At 34.3% G+C, this 21,980-nt stretch overlaps 1 protein-coding gene across 3 annotated transcripts in view; it reads right to left on the bottom strand.

Moving 5' to 3' along the window:
• Window positions 1-567: 567 nt before the first annotated feature.
• Window positions 568-21,980, bottom strand: part of ORC4 (origin recognition complex subunit 4) — a 66,730-nt gene continuing 45,317 nt past the window's right edge. For 2 of the 3 annotated variants that reach the window (XM_006753590.2, XM_006753589.2), the window contains exons 7-14: window positions 19,067-19,115; window positions 16,885-17,036; window positions 14,627-14,800; window positions 8,631-8,717; window positions 4,440-4,548; window positions 3,674-3,769; window positions 3,522-3,589; window positions 568-1,131 (exon numbers count right to left, since the gene is read on the bottom strand). In XM_006753590.2, the coding sequence (XP_006753653.1) occupies window positions 943-1,131; window positions 3,522-3,589; window positions 3,674-3,769; window positions 4,440-4,548; window positions 8,631-8,717; window positions 14,627-14,800; window positions 16,885-17,036; window positions 19,067-19,115 (924 nt within the window). In that variant the 3' untranslated portion in view covers window positions 568-942. The remainder of the gene's footprint in view (window positions 1,132-3,521; window positions 3,590-3,673; window positions 3,770-4,439; window positions 4,549-8,630; window positions 8,718-14,626; window positions 14,801-16,884; window positions 17,037-19,066; window positions 19,116-21,980) is intronic. The other variant, XM_015563745.1, reaches the window with a different exon arrangement.

Below are 21,980 nucleotides of genomic sequence, written 5' to 3' on the forward strand. Positions count from 1 at the left end.
CACAAGATTATGGACAGTGCCTTCTGTAAACCTTCCATGAAAACAATAGGCAATCAAATAATCCTGAATAAATGAAGTCACCAACACTTAACGAATGCTTATTATATTCCACTTTAAAAATATGGCTGTATTAGCTTGTGGATTCCTGAATTTATAAGGTGATCCTTTGGCTGACAGTTCCACATTGCTCTTGTGATTTTCTTTTAGATATAGATTTAGTTAACACTGCCAAACATTCCCCAGTCTTTGTGAAAGTGATTTTTCAGGAATTTCATAAAGTACCTGTTTAAAAACATAAATTCTGACCATTTTGGACTAGAATAGGCCCAAGGATCTGCATTTAAGAACATCCTTCAACTCTTCAAGGGATTCTTCTGTAGGTAGTATAAAGTACCACAGTCGGAGAAGTCTGGAGGAAAATGTCCAAACTTTTGGCCTTTTACTTCTGTGTGAAGCATCTTCTAGCCAAACTGGCCAGGCTCCTGAACTAGACCTGGGTCTGAAATAGAATCCAACATTTCCATGGTACAGAAAAAAATTTAAAAAATTACATCTCAATGCTTGCTGTTGTTTCTTTAATGCTTTCTTTAATGTTTATAAAAACATTGGCTGCTAGACTGAAATGAACATTTCAAATGTAACACAAAAATACTTAATAACTGTTAAATAAGTATATGGTTCAATATCTAAGAAATAGTCACATTTAATTTAACTTCTACTTCAACATAGTCTAAATTACTAGAATTATAAATCACGTAACTGCTTATGATTTAAAGGCATGACATAGCCAAGAATACTACCTGTGTAACAGTTCCCCATAAATACAAAAATACATGTCTATAAGTATAAAAAATGTATTAACACATCTTATTAAAGGACAATAGCTTTTAGTTCTTTAGAGAAGTCTGCCTGAAACTACATTACTGAAGTCATGGGTTATATTTATAACCAGCTTAGTGAGGATGTTGCCCACTGCCTAACATCTGTAGGACAGTTGGGGTATTTCTGCAAAGCATTCATAATTTGAGTATTATCCAAAAGTAGTTTCATCAGCTGGTACTCTCTCTGTGCATTTACTGAAGTTCTTTCCACGGGCCTTATTAATTCTAATTGTTGTAAGTGTTCAAAGGCCTGAAAGATGAAAAAAATAGTTTAGGTTCGTTAGAGGAACAACCCAGAGAACAGTGAAGGATTCTGATCAGTTGTGGAATAGAATGACAGGAAACAAAACTTAATACAAATCAATAAGGTGCAAAAACAACACTCCATCAACTCCGTAAAAACTTGTATATCAGGTGAAGCAGCGCCAATATATAGTTATCTGTCACTATATTGTTGAAGGTAAACAGGACACATTTTAATCCAGTCTGCACACCATGATTTTTCCTAATCTCACTTTTTGTTTCTGATCTTATTCTATATCATATTGCCTACTAGTGATGAGGTTAATGAAGGGTTTCCAGCTAAGATCCACTAAGTCCATTATTTTTTGACTTAAAATTACTCCAATTTGCACTTACATTTTGTTTGTATTTTTGTAAGACTGCTGTGTAAGTTTAATGCAGCGGAGAGGAAAGAGCCCTAGGAGCACAGCGAGCCTGTCAGCTGACCTTGTGACTCAGCAGAGGACCGCAATGGAGAGGGGCCAGCTCCTGTTCCCCAAGGAGTCTGGTGGAGACTGCCACACCCGTCAGGGTTCCCTTCCATCTTCCCCACCTTAATGGGGCTCTCTTCTGTTTCCTCTTACCACACATACTATGTCTTTTTTAACCCTGATGATTATTTTAGGTATTTTATTAAACATCCATTAAATCATGACATACTAAATGTAAATACTAACATTACAATCAATTCCTGAGCTTGCTATTCCTACAGCTTTATTGTGAAAAATATTAGAACATATTCTCTATGTATCATAAAAATTCTTCTGATGAAATAGCTCAGATGCCACTTCTGAAAATGAGAAAAATACAAAAGCCTGGGGCTGAATAAAATTAAGGAGATTTAAAATATTTATAGGCAGCAAAAATGTTTGTTTTTTAAATGTAGAAACTCCTAAGAATGTAAATGCTCAGGTCCCTTTTTCCATTCACAACTTCATGACTATCAGACAGACATGGGTATTAGGAAGGGGGAGAAAACCCACCTGCACTGTGCTAGATACGCTTTCTATTGTGAAGAAATGGCAATGCCCCAACACTTTTTGGTTGCTACAAGAAATAAAATTCTGACTACATAGGTCTACAAGGGATGTATGGGTCCATTGCTTTAAAACAAAAGTTTTTTCTCATAAAGTCCTCGAGCTGTGGTGTCCAATAAGGCAATCATAAGGCTATTGAGCATTTGAAATGTGGGACTCGATTTTTAATTTATTTCATTTTCATCAAGTTGAATTTAAAAACGGATGCCTGAGTCAATAAAAAAATTATGTTTAGAACAATTTCAATATGTATTTTTTTGTAAAATATATTTTTATTGATTTCAGAGAGGAAGTGAGGGGAGAGAGAAATATTAATGATGAGCGAGAAAATCATTGATCGGTTGCCTCCTGCAGGCTCCCTACTAGGGATGGAGTCCACAACCTGGGCATGTGCCCTGACAGGGAATCCAACTGTGACCTCCTGGTTCATAGGATGATGGTCAACCACTGAGCAACACCGCCTGGGCTACATCTACTTCCTTAGCTAAAAATTTTATGGAATCTAAAGAGTATTTCCAATGAATATTTAGGGACTATAAAATTTATTATTAAAATAAACTTCACTTTCTTTTTTGTTGCTACTAGAAAATTGATAATTATATTATATGGCTCACATTATATTTTTAGTGGATAATACATATTACACAAGAATAAAGTTTCTCAAGTTTTAAAACCCTTGTGTCACCTAACCCCTAATAAAGCCTTCTCTATATGCTTTCACCAGCCAGTGAGATTTCGCCTGTTGGTTTCTTAATGGCTCATGTCAGCATTTTTGTAGCTTTTTACTGCTAAAATTATTTGCACCTTATTGATTTTACTGCTAAAATTATAAAAGTATAAAGGGATAGGGCTGTATCAATGTATTTCACAGACTATAAATGTTTCTTTTCAGGATGTAAGTGTTAGGAGCAGACAGTAGAGGGCAGTATACTCCCACAAACCAAAACACCTGGCTGCTAACTTTGTGCAACTATGATATATAGTTAGGCCTTGAACAATGCTGGGGGTTAGGGGTGCCAACAACCCTCCACACCCAGTCAAAAATCCCCATATAATTTTGTCTCTCCCAAAACTTTACTACTAGGCTAATGTGGACTGGAAGCCTTACCAATAACAAACAGTTGATTGACACATATTTTGTATGTCATATAGATTATATACTATATTCTTACAATAAAGGAAGCTAGAACAAAGAAAATTTTAAGAAAATTATAGCAAAGAGAAAATACATTTACAATACTTACTGAAAAAAAATTAAACTAGACAATCAAATTGGATATAAAAATATACCAGCCTGTAGAAAAATAACAGTGAATCTTACCTTCATGACAACAGGTTTCTCAAAATTATAGACAGAATGGGCTTTCCTTTGAACAAACTTCTGAAACTCTGGACAGAAAACAATGACAAAGTCAGTATCTTCAATAAGCAGAGGGGCAGAGTCAGAAAGAAACTACCCAAGTCTTATCTCACCATTATAGACCATTTGAAAATTAAAGGGCTCCTCTTCATAGATGTCATTTAAATGTTTCATTGCTATTATAAGACAGATTTCCAAGACTGACAGACCTATAGTAAAAGGGAAACAAACTATAAGTTATAGTTTACTTACTGATACATAAGACTGAAATAACTGTCCCTCAAACAAAATGATGAAGTGAAAGGGTGGAAAGGGGTCAAAACCCCCCAGGACCAAACGTGTTTCAGTAACTGCCATCTATATTATCTTAAGCAAATTACTTAACTTCCCTGAGCTTAGTTTTCATAACAACAGAATAAGGATCTTTCTAACTTATGGAGATGTTAGAAGAATTAAGCGCGTACCATATGGCCCACACAGTATAACTGTGCAATCATATGTAACTTTAATTCACACAGGGCTCTTGATTATTAAAGAATCCTTAAATCCCAAGAAATTATATCTAAATTCTTTTTCCTAAAGAGATAGCTCATTAGATTCTCAAAAGTGACAGTAAACCCCCAAATGGCTAAAATCCCATGCTCTTCATTAGCACTCGGTGCAGTAAATACAGTGTTAGCTGGACTTCGGATGTGGCAAGGGAGGCAGTGTCAGTTTTCAGGGACTTTAAATGGGGTGACAACACCTTACAAAGGGCCGAGTTAAAGGCAGTGTGGATATGAAAGCAGTCTGTGTATAAAGCACTATGCCCAAGGTTAATTATGAAATGCACTCCATTAAACAAACCTATAAGAATTATTAATCAGGTAGGTTTCTCACCATGTACAATATTTGCTTTAGAGTCCATGCTACACAGCTGGTTTGCCTCCATCAAATCTGCTGCAGTGATGAATGGGTGTGACGTGGTTACACGACTTAAAGCAAGCATCTAGGAAAATGGGGATCAGAAAAACAATTACATCTTTACTTGGGAAATGTGGCGGTATTACTGAACAACACTTTTTAATTTGGAGAGTCTACTCTTATGAGAGTAAATATTAATGCTTGGGAAAAGTATTCTCTCATATTTAGCTGTACTAAAATTTAGTATTTAAATTCATATGCCATATAATTATAAATGTAAAGCATAAAAAAGTTTTGCTGCTCTCTCTAATTCCTACTTGCATATCTTACTTACAACTCTTCAAATGAAGAACATTTAAAAAGGAGTAGGGCAAGCAGAGAGACCCAAAATAAGTAAAATACAACTTAAAGCCCCACACCATACCAAACTAAAAGGCAGATGTGTGACTTGTGCATAACTTTCTAACCACCAAATCTGCCAGTCCAGGTCAGGGTTAAGTAATAGAAAGAAGTTAGCTATCATATGTTCAATTGCTCAAAAAGGAAAAAGATAAAACCAAAATTACACTCAGAAATAGCTTTCCTTGAAAGCAGAGCCCACTTTATTTGAACTTCATTCCCCTGCTTCATTCCCTTTCTCTTACCTGTCCTTTCACATTTTACAATTAAATATTTTTGACACATAAAAAGGCAAGAGAATAATATAACCAATAACCACTACCACTTCCTTAGCTTATGAAATATGACCCTATACAGTTGAAGCCCCTGTCTCTTTCCTTGGTTGAACTCTCTCCTCCTTTGTATACAAAACCAAAAATGCACATTTTTTAAAAAATGTATTATTTTTATGGATTTCAGAGGGGGCCAGACAATTATTGATCAGCTGCCTCCTGCACGCCCCCCACTGGAGATATGCCCTGACCAGGAATTGAACCATGATGCTCAACCATTGAGGCACACTGGCCAGGCATAAATAAAAATGCACGTCTCCTACTACCTATGTACTTCTACCTATGCATGGTTTCCTAGACTATACAGAGTAATTTTTAAATTTATATAAATATCATATTGTACTGTTGCAACTCTCTCTCCATTGAACATTTATCATGAGAATTTATCTACATCAAGTTGTCAAGTCTAGTTTATTTATTTTTTCCATTTGTATTGTTTGTATTGCTCTGCAATTTAATTTTTTTTTTTATTGATGAACACCTCTCATTTCTTTTGCAATTATGAATAAGGCTGCAATAAAAAACCTTTCTACGCCTTCTTGTGCTTCTGAGTTACTATAGATATCTATTTCGCCAAATTGTTTTCCAAAGTCCCTGTACATATTCACACTATCAGCAGCAACGCATTTCTACAGTCACAGACACCACACCATCAGATATAAACTTTTGACACCTACCAGTTGGCAGGAAAAAAAGGTTTAACTCTAGTGTTTAATTATGCAAAGTTTAAATTGTACCGTTTTCCTGAATACTGGAGAGGTAGTGCATCGTTGTATATTACAGGGCATGTGGGAATCTACACTGCTAAATGGCTTGCTCGTACTCTTAGCTCATTCCTTTACTGATTACTATAAAAGCTCTTTATTTATAATGGATAGTACTGATGATTAGATGCATTGCATACACCCTCTCCCAATCAGCTTTTTTTTTTTTTTTTTAAATCTCCATCCTGGCCAGTCTACATTTAAAAGTTAAATGTAGTTAAACTTTATCCATCTGTTTTTTTATGGCTTGAAATTTGCGTATTTTATCTAAGAAATATCTCCCTACCTCAAGATTACAAATATATTCTCTTACATTTTTTATAAACTTTTTAAACTTTTTGTACAGACATCTAGGTTTATCAACCTGGAATTTACTTTTGGATATGCAATGAAGGTGCTTCTTTCTTTTTTTTTTTTTTTCTATGTATAACTCCTGATTTTGTTGTGGTGGTTGTTGAAAAATTATCCAAACTATAATTAATTTCAGTCAAGTCATTCCCTTTTCTTTATAATTTCCACCAATTCCAAACTTTTCTTAAACATGAAAAGCTGAAACAAAAATCAAGCCATTACTCCGAATGAGAAGTGTAACAGAAAACTGGAAAAATATTTGTTCACGCTGACAATTTTAAGGCAGAGAGATTTTATCATAATGAGAAGTGTGTATATGAATAGGTATGTTGCATGTATGTGTGGTGTGTGTATTCTCTATGTAAAGTAAGTTAATAAAGTCTAATTTTCATATACAAATAATTAAAAATACTACTCTAAAAATTCTTAATCCCAAAATTACTTCGTAAGAAAGACAGTTGTTAATGAAAATGGCAAGATGGGAAGGGGATTTCTAATGAGAAAGTATATTCAAAAAAAGCTCTTAAATTTCCTCACCAAAAGCAGAAATGGGAAAGGAGAATCTGTAAACAAACACAGCAGAACCATATAGTAAAGCAGGATACAAGCTTGAAGCCAGACACCTTGGCTTTGGGTTGAGTTTGCCATCTACCACCCGTGTCACCTGGGGCAACATAATTAACCATGCCCTGGCTGTTTTGACTCAGTGGATAGGGTGTCAGCCTGTGAACCAAAGGGTCCTGGGTTTGATTCCGGTCAAGAGCACATGCCTAGGTTGCAGGCTCCATCCCCAGTAGGGGGCGTGCAGGAGGCAGCCAATCAATGATTCTCATCACTGAAGTTTCTCTCTCTCTCTATCTCTTTCACTCTCTCTCCCCCTTCCTCTCTGAAATCAAAAACTTATTTTTTTTAAAAAAGATATTGCATCATAAGAAGCCTCATTTTCTTAAAAAATAAAGATAAAAATATCCAAAGGTAAAATATAGACATAACCTGCCCAAGCTGGATTGCTCAGTGGATAGAGCTTTGGCCTGCGGACTGAAGGGTCCCAGGTTCGATTCCAGTCAAGGGCACGAACCTCAATTGCAGGCTCCTCCCTGGTCTGAGCCCTGGTCAGGGCGTGTGCAGGAGGCAACCAACTGATGTGTTTCTCTCACACTGGTATTGCTCTCTGTCTTTCCCTCTCTCTTCCACTCCCTCTAAAAATCAATGGGAAAATATCCTCCGGTGAGGGTTAAAAAAAAAAATAGACATAATGTTGGTAAAGCAACTATACAGTTCCCAGCTTAAGTGCTATTTAATAAATGATACCTATTATTATAATAAATGAAAGTGACCAAGAAGAAATTCATGAAACAAAATTAGTTTTTCCTTGAAAGATATTTGCCACAGATAATTTTCTAGAAACATTAGGCTAATGTCAAATACTCTTAATAAAGGAAGAGCTTTCATTTTCAGAATAAAGTACTTCTTCGTTGATAACGTTTAAGCTTAAAAGATATTATTACTTGGTTTAAGACCATAACAGATGGGATTTATTCCAGGTATGCAAAGCTAGTTCAACATTCAGAAGTCAAGCAGTGCAACCCAACACTGCACAGGCTAAAGAAGAAAAATCATAGATCATATTCATTGATAGAGTAAGCATTTGACAAATCCAGCATCCATTTATAATAAACTATCAACAAGTTAAGAACAGATGGGAATTACCGTAACTTGATAACAAATGTATAAACAATCTATAGCTTCCTTATACTTAACAGTGAAAGGCTGAATGCTTTTCTCCCAAGATAGGAAACAAGGCAAAGATGTCCATCCTCACCACACTTACTTAGCATTTTTGAGAGGTTTTAGATGTTGCAAGACAAGAAAAAGAAATAAAATATAATCAGATTGGTAAGGGGAAAAAAACCTACCTCTCTATTTGCAGATGATATGACTATCTCAAGAAATCTAAAAAACTCCTAGAATGAGTTCAGCAAGTTTGCAGAGTGCATCAACATACAAAAATCAATCACTTTTCTATATACTAACAAAGAGCATGCTGAAACCAAAATTAAAAACAAAACATCATGGACAACTGCTCTAAAAAATTAAATACTTTAAACATGTTCAAACAGGATAAAAATTATAAGATAATGATGAAAGAAAGCAAAGAACTAAATAAAAGGAGAAAAGTGCCACAGACAGAGACTGGAGAACTCCATGTAGTAAACATGGTAATTCTCCCAAAATTTATAGGTTTAATGAATTCCCAACAGAATATAATTGTCTTGTGAAAGAAAAATAAAAAAAATGATAAAAACAAAGCTAATACGAACCAATAGCATATGTAAGGACCGCAGGCTTTTGCTGATATTGAAATGCTTCTGTAGGACTTCTTGCACACTTTTATCTTCTGAGAGACACTGGAGAGAAAAATCAAAGCAGAGTTAAGGAATCTTACAATTTAAAACTTAAATATAATCTTGTGCCTCACTAGTTGGTGTTCCTCATTAATTCTATTCATTAATAAATAGGTATTGGTCTGACTTAGAACACAAAAATTAAAATCAAATTACTAGTTTATTGATTTTCTTCTTATCCTTCTACATTATTTCAGTTGACACAAACATAAAATACAATTCTTGCTACCGTGAATTTCTAGTATGAAAAGGGAATCTACACAATGATACCAGTGGCATGATCAAAATGCAGCAAAAACAAACAACAGAGAGTAAGAGTTACTATACTTAGTAAAACAAAGTATGCAGAATGCTTATTGTATGAGTCAATAGATTATATCGCTTCGGCGGCACATATACTAAAAAAAAAAAAAAAATTGGAACGATCCAGAGAAGATTAGCATGGCCCCTGCGCAAGGATGACACGCAAATCGTGAAGCGTTCCATTAAAAAAAAAAAAGAAAAAAGAAAAAAAAAGAAAAAAGAAAAAAAAAGAAAAAGAAAAAAGAACGTTCCAGTATATATATAAAAAACAGCATAAGTAAAGCAGAAAGATTGTGGCATACTGACAGAAGATAAGCAGTCATGTAATCCTGAGTTTTAGTGACTGGCAAAATAATTTGTATATGAAGACAGAAACAGGAAAACCTAATTGGAAGTGACTAACTGTTCATACAAGAGACCAAGAAGATCTGAATTAACAAAGTGTTGTAAAAACAAGAGAAAATTAAGACATTTATAAAAGACATGTCTGATGGAGAATCAACTGGTGAGAAATGGAGGAGCAAGGGTTTAGAGGGGGAAAGAAAAAATCAGAGGTGATACCATGGTATACAGAATGTCCCACGAGGAGATGAGGTCAAGAAGTGAAAACTTGGATTATCAATGTTTAAGAAGCAGAAGAAAAGAGAGAAGCAAAGTAAAAGATTGAGAAAGATACTTAAGACTGGAAGAGAATACAAGCAAGAACAATGAAACCAAGGGAATAAAACTTCAAGAGGCAAGTGGTGATCAATGATGTAAAACACTTTTTCTAATTAAGTTGAGATATATTCTGAGAGGAAGCTAATGGCTTTGGAAATTCAGAGACCCTTTGAAAAAGCATTATCTAAAAGAGCCAACTGACTGCAGTAAATTAGGATTAATGAAAAATAAGGTACACTTGGCACTGAAAAAGATTAAATTAAAGAAGAATAAATTCAAAATTGGCAGAGCCAAGAAAGTCTTGGGTAAGATTGACATTAATTTTTAATAAATCATCTGCAAAGAATAAGGATTATTTTTCTTAAAAAAGAGAAAACTAAGTACTGATTATTTCTGTATTTTCTAGAGCTAAAACTACAAGTCTCTCTCCCACTGTAAGTTCTAATGAAATAAAGTTTTGTGTTCTCAGTAAAAATACTACCCTAGTTATAGTCCCCGTTTCCTTATACGTTTTAGTTATTCTCTTTCTATTTGAAAGAGCTTACTGTCACTATACATACCTTTTTTCATAAACAGCGTCATATGCCCTTTGGAGATACATAAGATAAACTTAAAATAAAGCAAAGTAATTCAAATAAAAAAGTCTTGAAAAATAACCGCAGTCCTGGCTTCTGCAATTATTGACTCTCATTAAATCCCTTATGAACTTTCTGCATTACAATAAGAGCACTTAAGAACGAAAGTAGCCAAAACCGGTTTGGCTCAGTGGATAGAGCATCGGCCTGCAAACTGAAAGGTCCCAGGTTCGATTCTGGTCAAGGCATGTACCTTGGTTGCGGGAACATTCCCAGTAGGAGATGTGCAGGAGGCAGCTGATCGATGTTTCTCTCTCATCGATGTTTCTGGCTCTTTATCTCTCTCCCTTCCTCTCTGTAAAAAATCAATAAAATATATTAAAAAATATATATTTTAAAAAAAAGGAAAAAAAAAAGAACGAAAGTAAATCCTCTGGGACAAATATATTGATGCAAGATATTTTTTTTTCCAGCAAGAATTCCAGGTGGCTCAGTTGGTTGGAGCATCATCCCACACACCAAAAGGTTGTGGGTTTGATTCTGGGTCAGGGCATATACCTGGGCTGTGGGTTTGATCCCTGGTTAGGGCGTACAGAAGGCAACTGATAGATGTTCCTCTCTCTCTCTCGCCCTTCCTCTCTCTCTCAAATCAATAAAAACATATCAATGGGCGAGGATTAAAACATAAATAAGTAGAATAATGTGCCAGAGAGTTAGTCTTCTATACTCTGTACTCTGCCTTTCTGCTCATCTCTTTATTTTCAGAGGTCGGAATCCAATGCCCCTTCTTTCTGAAGGCTATCGTCTTCTTGCTTCCACAATTAGTCCGCCTAAAAGAAGCTTACAAGATCTATCTGTGAGCCATTAAAAAATGAAACCTCATCATATTTTTATTTCACTTTAACTCAAACATTATAAACTGCCTGAAGATAGGGTATTATTACCAATAACCACTTACTGGATGCCTATTACATTTAACTAATTATGATAATTATTGAAGATATTAGATATCAGGTTTTGAAACATGACTGAATTTCTTATGGCTGGGTCAGGAAATAATGTAAGGGGAATAAGACAGAACTGACCGACTGATATCACCACTCACAGGAATATGGGGGAGTTCCCAGAAATAAAGCAGACCCCCTCTGTTGTTCAGGGAAGCTGATACCATTCCTTCTCACTGATGAACACATGAACAGCTGCCACAGAAGCAGGTTCTCATGGTGCTGACTGTACAGTGTGGCAGGCCAGTGCCTTCCTCAGGTAAGATTCTAAGCAGAATGTTACAGAATTACACCTGAACCTTAGGACCCATGCTGCTCCAGGGATAACTTAGAGGCAGCAGCGTATGTACTAATCTCCTAGTCAGTTCCTGCTAAAACTTCTCACCTGTTGTTAACTAAACAGGATAGGTTTAAGACAATAGGTAAATCTTCCTTGAACTTAGCTATAGTACTTTGGAGAAATTTCCTTAGAGGAGAATTAGCTATGGTTCTTTTAAATGTTCATTTATACAGGGATTTCTCTTACACTGCCATGCTCTCTCTTACTTATTGACTCATTTGGGGTATAAATGATATTCAGAGGTCTAGATTCAACACTATCCTAAAGATAGTTCTTGGTTGAGATTCCATAGATGACCTATACCATTGCTTTTAACTTTGGAATCAGAAAAACTTCCTGAACAGTCAGCACTGAGAGAAAGAACAGCTCCCTTAATGCAGTCCCCACCCCACTACCACTCATGGGACAGGGCCGCTGGCCATGGTCCTGATATATTTTTCAAGTGAAGTTCTTTTATTAGCATACCAAAAGGTGGCAAATGATTAGGTTGGGGGGAAAAAGTATTAGAACTAAGAGACACAAACTCCAGTGGTACTAGTGTTACCTTATAAAAGTCTACAAGGTTGTCAAAAAGATGACAGGATAGCAGTGCTCATGTTCATTCCTACCATCTGCTGCTAAGTTCTGTGATATAGGATCAGCAAAAAGGGGACCAAAAAACTTAGGCCTAGCCACTCTACAACCACATGGTTACTCATTTTCTGAGTCATCCAGAGTTTGCTTCACCAGTAACACCCACCACATACTTCCTTTATATACATGCCCACTCTAAGATGATCAGAATATAATGTATCTGGGAAGGACAGAAAGAAGGATGATGGCATCAGTCATTTTAGGAAAGAAAGTGAGCAAGGATAGAAATAGAAGTCCTGGAACTGCACAAACATTTACTACGAAAGATTGCATCTGAGTCTCTAAAGCACTCAGAAAACCCACTGTTGTAACAAAACAGTCGATTAAAGAGCTGCAGAAGGGGAAAGTCTGTGACTCACTGAAAAGTGGATTCAGACCAGAGATTCCAGACCTTTGAAAAGGAAGGGACAACGTGAGAGCACGAATTATAAAGTGCTCCTAAAAATGTAATCTTATAGTTAGAGTATCAAAGAAAACGTGCCTGAATAACAAATATCTGAGTCCCAGGAAAGGCTAATTTGGGGAAGAATTTGGAAGGGAGGACCCACACCTAATTATACTAAGGTACGATATCTGAATTTTAAGGATAAAGTTAGCCATTTTTACACACAATTCCATATATTATATCAAGAAAATAATGTAGAATTATTAATCAGAACAAAGTATAAAAGGCAAAACAAAAAATAGTATGAAAAGTTTGCCCAGCCAGTGTGGGTCAATGGTTTGAGCATCGACCCATGCTCCAAGAAGTCGCTGGTTTGATTCCCAGTCAGGGAACAAGCCTGAGTTGTGGGATAGCTACCATCTCTCCCTCTCCATTTCTCTCTCTCTAAAATAAATAAAAACATATTTTAAAAAATATGTAAAGCTTAAACCCTTTATATAAAAACAAGTTTAGTTTTTGCACATAAAGTCTGAATTGCTATAAACTAAATAATTACTCTGGTGAGCTTGGACATAATGAAAACTTCTACCTTTTACCATATATTCTTATGAACTGATTATATTTTGTTCAATGAACTTTTAATTGAAAAAATGAAATGTGTCAAAATTACTAATGCTAACATGAGCAGACCATATTTTATTATTAAAAGAAGAATCAAGTTTCAGTTATGCAAGCAATGTGACTATGGTTAACTATATAGTATTGTACCCTTGAAATTTACATACAGGATAGATCTTAAGTGTTCTCACACTTCAAAGTAAAAAAAAAAAAATTATACCTATGTGAGGTGATGGATATATTTAATAGCTTGATTGTGGTATTTCACAATATATATGTACATCAAAACATTAAATTGAACACCATAAACATATACTGTTTTCAATTTGTTGATTATACTTCAACAAAGATGGGGAAAAAACAAGAATCATATAAGAGAAAATAAATACATTTTTATTTTGGTATTGTTATTTAAGAATAAAATCAATACTACTTTACTATAAAACAATCCTTTTTTAGAAGCAGTGAATATAAATTGTGTAACTCTAATTATCCATACATCTAATCATCCTCACTCATTAGCATTTAATACTACATACCAGTTTTATCCAATGCTTTCAAAATGAAGGACTTTTTTGTTATTATTTTCCACTTTCTTAGGACCCATATTTTTGCAAGATTCTACTATGTGGGCTTTATTTAGCAACACTGTTCTTCAATTATGTTATTGAACTTCCTCTCCCTTTCTCACTGCCAACTGAAATTTCTTGTCGGCATAAGACAAACAGACTTTATGCCAATTCAGACTTTATGCCAATATGGTGGGCTGACATAACAGTGGTCTGTAGAAGTTAAGCTTGAAGTGTAGGTAAATCAACAGAGTCCACATGTTTAGTAAATCTTGAAAACAACATATGAAGGTACCTCTGTAGCTAATAACCTCAGGGCTCCATGGACTCCAATATGGATTTCGTCAATGTATATAATATAACCACAACTGCCATAATCTGGATTGCCTTTTAATAGACGTGACGAGATAAAAGATAAAGTTCTTTATGAGAATTAGAGGGGGAAAAAATCCACATTGGATAGGTAGATATGAATCACTAACATAATATATTGCTAAACTTAAAAAGTAAAATAAAAATAATTTTTGTGATGGAAACGCTTCAACAAAATAACCTGAAATATAAATCAGATATAAATAAAACAAAAAGCTCATTAAAGTTCTTTTGAGAGAAAAATTCAGGAGCTATGACATTTCAACAGTTTTGTATAAGAAGATAATATGCACACACAAAAAGTGTATAATTAGTATTCATGCAGTTTTATGCAATAGTACATTAAAAGCTTTGTACTAATTCAGAAATTTTAAATATTTCTAAGTTTTGATTTCAAATGGAATAGCAAGATACAAAAATCATTTTGATATTATTACTTTTGCTCCAAGTTACCTGAACATTCTCATTCCACTTCTCAGCAAAAAGCTTGTCTGGAAATTCTGCAGGTAGAGATAATTGTTCTTTAAATATTTTAAGATACTGGGGAAAACCAAATGAATTCATTAAGTGCATCTGTCTGTGAGAAAATCGTGACTTCACTCTTTTTTCTAAGAGTTCCAAAATATCCTTAAAAACAAACAGAAATTCCTGTAAGATGCATGTTAAAAAAAAAAGTCAATGTTAGAAATTTAAGTATTTAAACTATTACCTATAATTAGCAATGCCTATCTTATAATATTAAATTAAGCATAACAAAATTTATGAAAACCACTAAATACTCAAATTATTCCCTTGATCTCTTTACTGCTAAAAGGCAGTAGAAGTAAGAGAGTGTGGCTTGGAAATAAACCAAGCCTCTAGAACAGGGATGGGGAACCTTTTTTATGCCCAGGGCCACTTGAACATTTATAACATCATTCTCTGGTCATACAACATTATCAATTTAAAAATTAGCATGGTATATTTGGTTAAACATTTAACTCACCCCCTAATGCCTTGGCAGGGTTAGACCAAATAATTTTTCAGGCCTTATATGGTCCAAGGGCCAGACGTTCCCCACCCCTGCTCTAAAAGATTCTGTTATGCATGCTACTTTAATTTCCTTTAAAAGAATCTGCAGGCCCGGTGATGTCATGCGTTTTACCTAGCATGTTAATCTCAGCTAATCTTCAACATTCTAAGACTTACAATAATTACTAAAAAAAGTTGTAACTATTATTGAGTAGTTATTTGTCATAGTAACATTAAAAGTTTCAAGGAATTCTGTACATTCTATGAAGAATTCAGATAAAAAATTAAGATGAACATTTGTACTAAGACTTATTACATTCATGAAAATCTAAACATCTTCATTGTTTTATGTAACAAACACTTAAGTAAGCAGTATGTGTAATGGAGAAATGTTCAGTTCACTGAAATATCCACAAACTTAAGCTGAAGCCATGCTAGGCCGAAGGAACAAATTACAGAAGAGAAACTGGCAGAAACACAGCATGACATGGTATGTGATTGTCCTGTGGCTTTTCTATGGTGATATTTTAGAAACTACTTATATTTATGCTATTTTTCCTTAAGAAGTTAGAAATCAAGTTTATTGCCAACTTTCTATAATTAAAAAGTTTTATTTTTTTTGAAAGAAGCTGTGATAAGCCCTAGAAATATGGACTTTTAATCTACCAAGATGATTTTCATAAAACAGCTAGGTTAAGAAATCAATTATATACAGCAGGGGTGGGGACCCTTTTTACTGCCAAAAGCCATTTGGATATTTATAACATCATTTGTGGGCCATACAAAATTATCAACTTAAAAATTAGCCTTCTATATTTGGTCAAACATTTAATTAACTCAAAAGCCTTAGTAGGACCAGACCAAATGATTTCAGGGTCCTTATATGACCCACAGGCCAGAAATTCCCCACTCCTGCTTTATTTGGTCCTTAACTGGATCAACAATATTTGCCACTGCTACTTCCATCCAAAGGAAGATTTTTTATTTTATTTTTTTTTTTAACAAGAAGAAGATGCCTCAATCCCCATGACAGACTGCTGCTTCTAGCAAGGCAGGATAGTTATGTGGAGAAACAGCCCGATGTTCTACGAGGGAGGCTTATTATGAAGGCATATATCATAAACTCTGGAGCACTGGGGAAGGAGGGCAGGAAAAGCCACTGGACAGAAAAAACAGCACTAGGGGGACTGTTGGTAGATGACTTTGTAAAAATTTTCACTTTTCTAAAAAAAAGACAGAGAGGTACTGAAAAAGAGAACAAGTACATGAACCTCATTTCCAGCGGTGTATATTTACAAAGTTAAAACAGTATCATTCTGAGTTGATTCCAAGCATTTTCAAATATGGGAAGAATCATAAATGTTAAATATATACACTATTGGTGAACTTAATAAGTGATGGTAAGATTATTTAACTTTCTCTTTACTTGCTAATGTAGAAATACTGTATTTATTAGCATAATCTGACTTCATTTTTTTCACTTAGTGATTCCGTTGGAGAGACAGGTATTTGAGTATGAGTAATTAACTGTGTTCTTATTTTCCTCAATCTGATTTGAAAAATGGGATAGATGCACCAGGCATCGGTGAAACACATTTGAAAAATGCCTGATATCATGACCTACATAAGTGACGATGTTGATAATTAAGCTTTAACTTTCTAAACATTACAATTTTTTAATTAAAAAAAAAAAGACTTACCAATCTACATGTAAGACCAATAACTGCTATTGGAGTCTGTGCAGACTGAGAAATATCAAAAAGATTATAGAGGAGTGTTTGGTTTCTATGATGAGCAAAGAGATCAAATTCATCTAATATGAAGATCACTGGACAACTACTAGTCCGGTCACCTAAGATAAAATAAGAGTTTTATTAACAGCAATTATATTAACCTTTGTTAAACTTCCATACTATTTACTACATTTCACTTTTTATTTATTTTTAAATATATTTTTATAGATTTCAGAGAGGAAGGGAGAAGGAAAGAGAGATAGAAACATCAATGATGAGGGAATCACACTGATCGGCTGCCTCCTGCAAGCCCACCACTGGGGATCGAGCCCTCAACCTGGGCACGTGCCCCTGACCAGAATCGAACCTGTGACGTTTCAGTCCACAGGCTATTCACTGAGCCAAACCAGCCAGGGCTACATTTCACTTTTTAAAACTTAATTCAACAAACAATTATTGATAACCTACTTCGGGTAGGATATTTAACAATGCATATCAATTTATTTATTCAACAAAATTACTCACAGGACAAGATAGCCTTAAGTATTTCAGTCTAGTTACTAGTAGTTTATTGATGAAAATGATTTAAATAAATGGAGACTATTGTTTTTAAAATTATGTAAACAGAGTCCTTCTAGCACCAGAAAATTTACAAAGAACTTTTAATACCTACACAGACCAAATCATTTTGAGATTAAATATAAAGAGTCATTATGCTCAAAACTATTATTTCAGAAAAGATTCATTTAGCTAGAAATGCAAAGTATATCTTCCCTTAGAAATGATTTTTATAAACAATGGTTAGACTGTGAAATTCAATCAGAACCACTATAATTCCTTCTAACCACAACTTTAATATTCAAATGGGAAAAGTTCAACATGACTCTGTGAATTCATTGTTCTCATCACAACAGAATCAGCTTTAGCAAAAGAATCACTACTGCTTTAGGGTTTAGGGCTTTATACTTGCATAAACAAGTAACAAGAAAATCTGATAAGGGGACACTCACTCGAACAGGTAATAAAACATTTAACACTAACCAAAATGGCATAAAAACCACAGGAACTGCTCAGAAGTCTAGAAACAGGCCTACATTATTAGAAATTTAGTATTGGTAAAACATAGCATTACATATTAATGGGGAAAAGCGGTTTATTCAAGGTTAAAGCTTCACTTTACACCTTACCAAAATAAATTCTAGCCAAATTATTAATTATAAGTATTAGATGAAAACATAATTGAGTATTTTTAAATCTGGAGAGAAAAAATTTTGACTATGTAAAAATTCTAAAACTCTGTTCAGCAGATAATCCAACCCAAATTTAAGAGAAGAGAAACATTAAGTGTTGTTTTTAAGTGCAAGAATTCCCATAAACAAACAAACAAATAAGCTAAACATCAAAATAAGACAGAACCATAGGAAACACATGAACCAGGAAATGTCAATGGTCAATAAAAACAGAAAATGATGATCATCATTACCAAAATTAAGCAAATTAAACTAAGAATTTTTCTATTAAATAGACAAATATAAAAATAAATACTTGTTTTTGAAATTGTTAAGAAAAAGGTATTCTTGAAATATGTTTAGAAAATGGGCCTTCTAAGGTAGTTTAATTGTTGTACCTTTTAATCCAGAATTCTACTCACTGAAATTTTCCCCAGGAAATATCTGGATGACTATCTATGAATTTCTTCATAATTACAAAAATTAGAAATAAAAGCCCATAAATGGTGGTTAATAAGTTATAATGTATATTTTTAATTAAAGTTAATTTATATTTATAAAATGAAATATATAAGAACCATAAAAATGATAATGCAGCATTTTTTACTGTCATGGAAAAATGCTCACAATATACTGTTTGTAAATGAAAAGATGTAGACTACACAATATGGAAAATAAATGTATTCTTATGAAAATTACTTAACTACTTATATCAAAGATATACTGCAGATGAATAAAGACATAAAACCAAAGTTAAATTGAGATAATCACTATAATAGTGTGGGAATATAGTGACTATTATTTTCTTTTTTAATATTTCTTTACTAATTTTTTTGTAAAATCATGTTATTATCTTTATAATCAGGGGAAACTACAGCTAAACAAATATGTTTGATACTATTAAATATATTAATATTTACCTTTTTTTAAAGCTTCCAGAATAAATGAAAGGTTTTCAGCAAAGCTTCCCTAACAAAAACAAAAAACAAACAAACAAATACCATGACTAGAAGTTTATTAAATAAAAAAACAGAAAGGTTATCTGGCCCTTAAACATTATGTAGACATACCCTGTATCTAATTCTTAGACATTATATATATACTCATTTTTCATAGTAAACTAGAGGCCCGGTGCACAAATTCATGCATCAGTGGGTCCCTTGGCCAGACTTCTGGGATCAGGCTGAAACTGGCTCTCCCACATCCCCTGAGGTGTCCCGGATTGTGAAGGTGCAGGCCAGGCCATGGAACCCCACTGGTGCATGATTGATCGGGGCCGGGGAGAGACACAGGAGGTTGGCCAGCTGGGGAGGAACCATGGGAGAGCTCTAGGGCATGTCCAGTCCCTCTCGCTCAGTCCTGATAGGCTGGACCCCAGCAGCAAGCTAACCTACTGGTTGGAGCGTCTGCCCCCTGGTGGTCAGTGCACGTTATAGCAACTGGCCGACCAGTCGACTGTCTGCCCCCTGATGGCTGGTGCACATCATAGTGAGAGGTTGAGCAGCCTTAGCATATCATTAGCATATTATGCTTTGATTGGTTGAATGGCAGACCAGTCGACTGGACACTTAGCATATTAGGCTTTATTATATAGGATTAGAGTCATTGGCCAGATTCTCAGTTGAATATATCTATGCTTACAATATAAAACTTAAATATAAAAGCAGAGATGGCATAGCTCTGAAAGTGACATTACTTCGTAGTGTTTAAAATTTTCTATTTTCTTGATAAAATATATAAAACTGTTAATGTTATTTAAATGGAGTTTTTTTTTTATCCTCATCTGAGGATATGTACATTGATTTTAGATTTTTAGATAGAAACAGTGATGTGAGAGAGACACACTGATGTGAGAAACATTGATCACTTGTCTCCTGTACTCGCCCCACAAACTTTTTGGTTTACGGGATGATGCGCCAACCAACAGACCCACCAGGTTGGGGCTATTAAGAGTTGCTATATTATAAATATAGTCAGAGAATTAGAAATCCATTGCACTTTGTATCGTCAAAAACATCAGGCTCTTGAAAGTCACAAATTAATTTCTACCACTAAAAAATGAATTTAAATGAGATCAAAAAGTAAAAGGGAGAAGAAATTTGCCTCAAATATTAGATACTATAATAGTGAATCTCTATTCAAGAGCATTTTACACAATATATATTATCATATCAAATTTGGCTAACCGAACCACAACCAAAACATTTTTACATACAACTTAAACATTCCAGATAAAAATGTAGAGTTGCAGATGTATTATCCAGATGTTACAGCTTGTGGATAAAGGCCCTATTAAAATATTTTTTCATTAAAATCATTACTATACTTCGGATTTTTTAATTTAAAGAAACAGCCAACTTTAAGTTTGAGATGTAGAAGAGAGAGGAAACCCATTTATTTGTTTCCTAATGAGAGAACTGATATAAAATAGCGTAAGTTTTTAAGAGTTTCCATATATTTTGTGATGATTGCAAACTGCCACGTCAACACTATTCCAAGGTAAGCAGGGCTAGAGGTAGTTACCATAACATAAACAAAGGCTCAGAGACAATTTGTTAGGAAATCAGTGGTCAATGTTACTCAAAGGTTGCTTCTCTTCCGGATATTTTTTAAAAGAATGTTGTACATGACATTAGATATATACCTATACAAATACATATGTACATATTATACATACATTAAATATATACCTATTCAATACATAAATACATATATGTACTTATATAAATATACATATATATATATACGTATAAAAATATACAAATTTGCTGTAAGGATATCAGAACAGAAAAGCTCTGGATTGAGATAAGTGTCTCAGGTTCTTAATGCCCAGCCTTTGTTATTTTACGACTTTAGGCAAGCTTTTTATGCTCTCTGAGCCTCAGATGACTGACTAATGAATACAATGTAGAAGTTAAATTAATAATATCTCTATGTGACAATTATGGTACCAAAAGTGATGACTAGGATGATAAACAATGATGCCTTTTTATTATTTCGTATGAATCCAATATGCAAGTTGGAAACACCAATCTTACATCAATAGGAAACTAAAAGCAAAACAGGGCCTCTATAACAGTAATTCTCCTTGACCAAGTAGCAGACTATTTTCAACATTAAATTCTAACAGAAGATAGAACATTAATAGAAGGGGCATTCTGAACTTCCACTTCAGAGACCTGCAGACAGTGAAAGGGTAACATATGATTGGGCTCAAGTTTTTAGAGATAATTACAAAAGAATGAATCACAACATGCTAGGAGGCTTTCACAACCATGGCTGTGAAGCTGCATAGGAGGGTGACAGCACTGCATGATTACCAGAGACCAGAAAATGAACTTGGACCTATATAACCCACTTCAAATGCATAGGTAGTATAAGGATAAGTCATTTCATCATGAAAATTAAAGAAGTTGAAAATTAAGTTAATCATTGTTCCCTTGAGCCCTATAAATCAAGTGATAGGCCAAAAAATTTTCAAGTTTCAAAACATTTCTAATCAGTTTCTTTTAAGTTATGACATTCATTGTCCTAGATTCCAAGCTATTACAATAATGAGATATGGGCAAGTATCTGAAAACATTTTAATAGTATGAGATAACCGGCATATGTATAGTGTATTACCATCAAGTATCTTTTATTAAAACATAAATTATGTTTAATGCTTTCTTTTGTCTGCTAAATAAATTAGCGCAGTAAGTTTAAGATAATGCCTATTGAACAGAGGAGGACCTGAAATTCACGGGGATTCATTAATCATTCTCACCAGGCTGTAAAGCAAGACTAAAATCCACCTTTCCTGTAGTGTAAAATTCAGCACATTTTCCACCACTC

The sequence above is a fragment of the Myotis davidii genome, unplaced genomic scaffold (genome assembly GCF_000327345.1).
Source record: "Myotis davidii unplaced genomic scaffold, ASM32734v1 scaffold110, whole genome shotgun sequence".
NCBI lineage: Eukaryota > Metazoa > Chordata > Mammalia > Chiroptera > Vespertilionidae > Myotis > Myotis davidii.